Source organism: Trichechus manatus, unplaced genomic scaffold (assembly GCF_000243295.1).
Source record: "Trichechus manatus latirostris isolate Lorelei unplaced genomic scaffold, TriManLat1.0 scaffold00231, whole genome shotgun sequence".
NCBI classification, from domain to species: domain Eukaryota; kingdom Metazoa; phylum Chordata; class Mammalia; order Sirenia; family Trichechidae; genus Trichechus; species Trichechus manatus.
In genome coordinates this window covers 2,812,921-2,820,801 of record NW_004444167.1, presented here as the reverse complement: position 1 = coordinate 2,820,801, position 7,881 = coordinate 2,812,921, and the positions used below count along the sequence as shown (strand labels likewise).

The 7,881-nt window shown below is 32.3% G+C and overlaps 1 protein-coding gene across 1 annotated transcript in view; it reads left to right on the top strand.

Annotated features, from left to right (window-relative positions):
• Window positions 1–7,881, top strand: part of GABRG1 (gamma-aminobutyric acid type A receptor subunit gamma1) — a 135,654-nt gene that overhangs the window by 97,953 nt on the left and 29,820 nt on the right. The window contains exons 4-7 of the mRNA XM_004389027.2: window positions 1,209–1,429; window positions 2,239–2,321; window positions 6,723–6,860; window positions 6,947–7,099. Of these exons, the coding sequence (XP_004389084.1) occupies window positions 1,209–1,429; window positions 2,239–2,321; window positions 6,723–6,860; window positions 6,947–7,099 (595 nt within the window). The remainder of the gene's footprint in view (window positions 1–1,208; window positions 1,430–2,238; window positions 2,322–6,722; window positions 6,861–6,946; window positions 7,100–7,881) is intronic.

Sequence of the window (7,881 nt, the reverse complement as noted above, 5' to 3'; positions counted from 1 at the left end):
TGTCCAGAACCCTCTGTTGTGATCCTGGTCAGAGCAGTCAGTGGTGGTAGCCGGGCACCATCTAGCTGTACTGGACTCAGTCCGATGGAGGCCTTGGTAGCTGTGGTCCATTAGTCCTTCGGACTAATCTTTTCCTTGTATCCTGTTCTCTTCATTCTCCCTTGCTCCCAAAGGGATGAGACCACACACACATACTTTTCTACCTCCTCTCCCATAGTATTGATTATCTGTGCATTCTTATTCACTAACCTTGTCAAGGAAATTTTAATGCTTATCATATGACAGGCATTTTATCAGTATACAAGGGTAGATAATTCCTAATCACCTACTCCTGAGAGTATTCCCATAACCAGGCCATTTCCTGTGTATAGCCACTTGCTGAACATAGACAGAACCTTTGCTCCAATCTTGGTACCCATCAGGTATCACTATGACTATCATTATCCGCAGTTGTTATGGACTTGGACTTGAGATTCAGCCTGGCATGGTTCAATTTCCATATCGGCTACTTATTCCGTGGTGTGAGGACAATTATTTTACCTCTGTGTTACTCAGTAAATGTTTTGAAATATATATATATATATATATATATATATATATATGTATGTATATATATATACATATATATCTAACAGGGCTGTATTAACGATTTAGAAACATGATATATACAAAAATTTTAACACCATGTTTGACACATTATAAATGCCCAATAAAGGTTTGCATGTGATTGCTTTAAAGCATTTGAAAACAATGGATATCGATAATTGGCATTAATTTTTCTGATAAAAGAAAATGTAAAGGCTTTAGATAATTTGTTGGATGTTGTGTCTTGATTTTATACTTTTTTTTGTGAATTAAGTACCACATAAATATCATAAAAATTTTTATAATGATTCACATTAAGATATTTTATTTTATATTTAATGTCTATATCCTACATATAACAAAGTCTTGACTAAAATTTATTTAAACAAGAATAAAACCACACAAGAAAGCAGTAATTAATGGAAATTTTGGATTTTATTTTACATGACACATATAAACGATTAAAATAAAGATTAAGAAAATGGCATTTGTTTTCTCTAAAAAAATGCTGAGTGTGTTATTTACTATAAGAACTTTATAATATAAAAATTCAAACTTCTGAAGATAACATCTAAAATAGTGGTACTAAAAATATGTTCTACTAATACTCTCTTTATCTTTAGGAATACACAATAGATATAATTTTTGCCCAAACCTGGTTTGATAGCCGTTTAAAATTCAATAGTACCATGAAAGTACTTATGCTTAACAGCAATATGGTTGGGAAAATTTGGATTCCTGACACTTTCTTCAGAAACTCAAGAAAATCTGATGCTCATTGGATAACAACTCCTAATCGTCTACTTCGAATTTGGAATGATGGACGAGTTCTATATACTCTAAGGTAATATTGCTTAAAAAAAACAAAAAAAGGGTACAGTTGCTTTAATTTATTTTCCGGGCTAACTACAAAGCTCCTGAATATAAATATGGAGCTTCATTCATACACAAAAATCTAAGATGGTAAAATATTTTAGAAACATATTTTTGAGCTCAGAGTTAATATTATGTGAAAAAGCCTAAAAGCAGAGAGGAAAACCTCCTTGATTTTCCCCCTATAAAGCAGAAAAGGTCGTGGCATGAACAGATTGACCGAAATATTCTCTAGAAGCCCATCCAGCTATAAAATTTTATGATATTCTGATTTTCATTGGTGTAGTAAAACATCCTTAAGAAAGGATCAAATGAAGGTTGATGTATAAAATTCAGGTTTATTAATTTATTACCTTGAACATATTTGCTTATTAAGATCACCCTTCATGGAAATATGTTCATGATAAAGTAAGAAAAAAGAATCACTTTACGAAACATTGTACACTCTGTTACTCTGTATGTGTGTGTGTGCATGCATGTGTGTGTTTGTGTGTGTTGAGATCCTAAAGTATGAATTTTCAACTGTAAACACAGAGATCATACTGAAATGTGTACAGAGACAACTTAGTTGGCTGGAGAGACAAATGTTAGACTTTGTACAGTAATTTATGAATATTATAATATTACCATTTGAGACTGAGATCTTAGAGTTATTATATTCTAATACCTAGCAGTTCATTATTGTAGGTCAAATTCATGTTTAAAAATTAGGCAAAAGATTTTTAATGCTAGAAATTATTTCACTTTTTAAAATATTTGTTTATTTTTCCATCTAAACAGATTGACAATTAATGCAGAATGTTATCTTCAGCTTCATAACTTTCCTATGGATGAACATTCCTGTCCACTGGAATTCTCAAGTTGTAAGTGATTATATACAATTATAACATATAATTTTAGCCTCAGACCTTGTTTATTTAAAAAATGATAATTAAATTAGATAAAATAAAATTTTCAGAAGTATGACTTATGTTTGATTATCTCAGATAAAATAATTGCATAGGATGTATTTTTTTCTTTTAAACTAAAAACTAACAATAAATTCACAGTAAATGTATATATTTTATTATATCATTCTTTGCAAATTTTAGTTTTATTTACCAAAAAAAAAACCAAACCATTGCATCGAGTTGATTCCTTAAGTATCTTTTAATTATTTTGACTAAATAAAGATGTACTGAAGATAAGTTTTTTCTATGTTTTTACACAGCCATGAATAAAAAGTTGATTCCAATTATATTCATAATCCTGGAGGCAAGATTTAACTTTCTTATGTTTCAAAGATGGATTTGGTGAAGAGTATTTGCTACATGAAAAGCAAATATTTGAGAAGATTTTAGTAGGTTGGAAAAGCCAATGTAAAAATAAAGATTATTTTATTCCAAAGAAAGAATGCAATGAAGAGAAGTGGTTACAGCTACAATATTTGGGTTTTGTAAAGACCTAGTAATTTTCTTCCAAACATATAGTCATAATCTTTCTATAGCAAATCTATTTAGTTTTATATTTACTAATATATGTATCTTCACATATATTTACTAAAATAATTTTATATTTCATTTTATGTAGTTTAATAAGATAGTGTTTAAATACCAAGAATGTAATATAAATATTCACAAGCATTACCCTACCTCTTCACTGCTAAATTCCCAGATATCTTTTCTTGCCCTTTACTGATGATTTTCTTGGCTTTTCTTAACGATTTTTGTCTCATTAAAAAGTTTTTTTTATATTCATGTATTCATATTTTACTGATTTTCTAACTTTAACTTCTCATTGTGAGAAACTTCTCAAAATAGCCAAATCACAAAGACTTGTTTAATAGGAACACTCAAAGAATAGCTTATATACAAATATTTGAAGATGTAGCAGTTACCGTATTTTCCTCTAGATGCCATTAACAATCTTGGTGTAACATTTCTATAACTTTGATTGTCTTTATTGGGTATTTACAATCTATTCCTATGAAGTCAACTGAGTATCACTAATATAAATATAATAATCATAGTTAACATTTTTCAGCCATTTTCTATGGGTCCATTACTGTACTAAGCCTTTTATATCTAGTATTTCACACACACACACACACACACACAAAGATATGGAAGGTTTCATTATGCCCACCTATTTTAAAAGTTAATATCATGGGATTCAAAGAGGTTAAGTAACTAGATCACTGTTTTTATTTGTGCCCACACTACTATATACTACGACTAGACTGTATTGCCTCTGTAGTAAAAAAATAACAGGAAATATAGAAAAATCAAGGTGGCTAGAGCTCTGGCAAGAAAGAAAAAGAAAATGGAGGAAATGAAAGAGAAACCAGATTATTAAACAGATCATCGGAGATGACAATTGACTTCCTGGGTCATAAGGGAACCCTGGTGCATAATGATACACTGTTTCAGAAAAATGAAAGTTTATTAGTATATGCTGTTTCTGTAATATGGTAGACCAACCTCCCTGTTGAAAACACTTTAAAATTTGGATAAAATATACTACTAAAATTTCTCAAAATATATGTTGTTGTTGTTGTTAGGTGCCGTCAGGTTGGTCCCAACTAACAGCTACCCCATGCACCACTGAATGAAACACTGCCTGGTCCTGCGCCGTGCTCACAATCGTTGTTATGCTTGAGCCCATTGTTGCAGCCACTGTGTCAATCCATCTCCTTGAGGGTCTTCCTCTTTTTCACTGATCCTCTACTTTACCAAGCATGATATCCTTCTCCAGGGACTGGTCCCTCCTGACAACATGTCCAAAGTATGTAAGACGTAGTCTCGCCATACTTCCTTCTAAGGAGCATTCTGGTACTTCTTCCATGACAGATTTGTTCGGTCTTTTGGCAGTCCATGGTATATTCAGTATTCTTCTCCAACACCACAATTCAAAGGCGTCAATTCCTCTTCAGTCTTCCTTATTCATTGTCCAGCTTTCGCATGCATATGAGGCGATTGAAAATACCATGGCTTGGGTCAGGTGCACCTTAGTCTTCAAGGCAACATCTTTCTTTTCAACACTTTAAAGAGGTCTTTTGCAGCAGATTTGCCCAATGCAATGTGTCTTTTGATTTATTGACTGCTGTGTCCATGGGTGTTGATTGTGGATCCAAGTAAAATGACATCCTTGACAACTTCAATATTTTCTCCGTTTATCATGATGTTGCTTACTGGTCCAGTTGTGAGGATTTTTTTGTTTTCTTTATGCTGAGGTGTAATCCATATTGAAGACTGTGGTCTTTGATCTTCACCAGTAAGTGCTTCAAGTCCTCTTCACTTTCAGCAAGCAAGGTTGTGTCATCCGCATAACGCAGGTTGTTACTGAATCTTCCTCCAATCCCGATGCCCCTTTCTTCTTCATATAGTCCAGCTTCTCGAATTATTTTCTCAGCATACAGATTGAATAAGTATGGTGAAATTATACAACCCTGACGCACACCTTTCCTGACTTTAAACCATGCAGTATCCCCTTGTTCTGTCCGAACAACTGCCTCTTGTTCTGTGTACAGGTTCCTGGTGAGCACAGTTAAGTGTTCTGGAATTCCCGTTCTCTCAAAATGTATAAGTGGTCACAAATAGGAAGTCATAAAAATCCACATAAAAAGATAAGGTTTATGGCCAATTTTGGCCTGAGAATATCTGCCTAACAAGGTCAATTTGAGCTTTGATTTTGATAGCCTTGTGGTGGGGGGACGTCTAATAGAAGATAATTGCCACGTAAATCTAGGATACCAAAGGCTGCACACATGTGGTAAGATGAAGTGCACCCCCACACACACACACAACATATAATGTCTAAAAGGAAAATTCCCTCTGTAGCCAGCATACTGTTGTTGTTGAGTGCCCTTGAGTCAACTCTCAACTCATAGTGACCCTACGTGATAGAGCAGAACGGCTCCATAGGATTTTCTTGGCTGTAATCTTTATAGAAACAGATCACCAGGTCTTTCTCCCACGGACTGGGTAAGTTCCAACTGCCAACTTTTTGGTTAGCAGCCAAGGTCTTAACCATTATGCCATGCATACCAGGATGAAATAACTGTCCTTGAGAGGATGTAATCACAAGCCTGCTCTCATATAAATTTGCAGCCCAAATTTCCTTCGCAGTTTGGTTCAAAACACCTTGGGGACTTTACTGGCATGTGGCAGAGACAAAAAATAAATTCTCTTTAAAGAAATAAACCTCTGTTCTAGACAACCACAGAGTAGGCAAACATATTTTCAACACATATAAAGAACTAGTATCTAGAAAATACAAAGAATTCATATAAAAAAAAAGATTCAATAAAATAATGGGCAATTGAACAAACAATTCCTAAAGAAGAAACCCTAAATTTAATAAACATTTGAAAAAGTTGTTCAGTTTCATTCATAATCAGGAAAAAGTAAAGTAAAATATACTTCACGAACCAGTAAAAATGAAGAAGACTGTCCCTATCAAGTTCTAATGAGAATATAGATCCATGTGAACTTCATACTCTGGCTGCTGAGAGAATAGATTGATATATTCTCTAATGAATAAAAGATGGCCAGTACTTCATAAGGCTGAAATTACATGTAATCCATGACCCAGTAATTCTGTATCTCAGTATATATCCAGAGAAACCCTTACAGGTATGTGTTTTGGGAGGCGTACACAATAATATTAGTAATAGCCAACAGGAAATATTCCAAATGTCTACAACAGTAAAATGGATAAATAAATTTTAGTATGTTTTTATAATGGAACATATTTATTATAACTACTTACAGCAGCATGGGTGACTTTCACACATGTTAATAGTAAAGGAAGTAAGATACAAAAGAATGTATACGGTATGGCAACAATCAAATAGAGTTTTAAAACGGTACAAACTAAACTGTATTTTTCAGAGATGTGTGTATAAAAATCCATAACAAACAAATAATTAAACAAACAAACAAAAAACAAAGGAAGGATTATCACGGAATTAACGATAGTAGTTTCCTCTAGTTGGGAGGGAGAGAATTATATTGGGGTGGTCACGTGCTTTCTGGGTGCTGAAAAATGTTCTATTTCTTGATTTAAAGTGGAATTACATGAATTATCATTGTTTGATCATTATGTGGTTATTCTTTAAGATATATATATATATAAAATGTGTTTATGCAGTATTTTCTATATTTAACATATCTTATAATTTAAAATATGAGGAGGAAGTTGAAAATGTCTTTTGATAATGCAATGGTAGTAGATTTGGAAATTTCTAATCAATATGTTTTTTAATTTTAATTTTTTTTCTCTAGATGGATACCCTAAAAATGAAATTGAGTATAAATGGAAAAAGCCCTCTGTAGAAGTAGCTGATCCTAAATACTGGAGACTGTATCAATTTGCATTTGTAGGATTACGGAACTCAACTGAAATCTCTCACACAATCTCTGGTAAGGAGAATTTAAGTCTTTTGATTGGATTCTATACTTTTATATATTTCATAGCCAAAATATAACATATTGTGTTTTTTTCCTAGGAGATTATATTATCATGACAATTTTTTTTGACTTGAGCAGACGGATGGGGTATTTTACTATTCAGACGTACATTCCATGTATTCTGACGGTTGTTCTTTCTTGGGTATCTTTTTGGATTAATAAAGATGCAGTACCTGCAAGAACATCACTAGGTATGATATATGATACTATGCTATAGTATTATAAGCCTTTTAAAAACATTTTAATATAATAAAAGTTTATCATTGAATGTATTAGAAATATTCCAGAAGACTATAATCAGTCAAAACATGACAGAAACTCTAATGCAATACCATTTTGAAAGAAATATATCTTTTAAAAAAGGAAATAGAATTACAAAGAACTTGAAATTTCAGAAAATTATTTTTCCTTCTAATTGAGGTCAAGGGAAGCAGAGATACACAGCAAGAATTAGTACATGAAAATCACACATAATCCCTGAATCTTATTTAGATTAATATTTTCATTCACTTTTCCATTAAATTTTTCCTTTTCTTCTTTCTTTTTTTTAGCCAAAACACTATTAACCAGCGTTTGCTTACTGATATGCATTTGAAATCCCCTGCTCTTATGATGGTGCTAATTAGCAGTCACCTGTTTCAAAGGGCAGGTAGCTGAAAGAAACAAGAAGCTCCTGGGTGTCTGTAATCTATAAAATGTAAAATTTTTCTGTGACTATTTGATAGTTCCCTGTGCAATGATATTGATTAGAAAGCTAATTTGTAATTCATACTTGATGAAATAGACTTTTATTGAGTTACTTTAACAATCTATTTCAATATTTAAAATCAGATAAGAAAATAAGTGTCTAATTATTATACATTTTTAAAGAAAATAACAAACTATATTCATGTTATTGATATACAAAGAAAAATTATTTATCAATTGATTCGTTCCCAAAGTCTATGTGAGACACGAATCACACTACTAATAA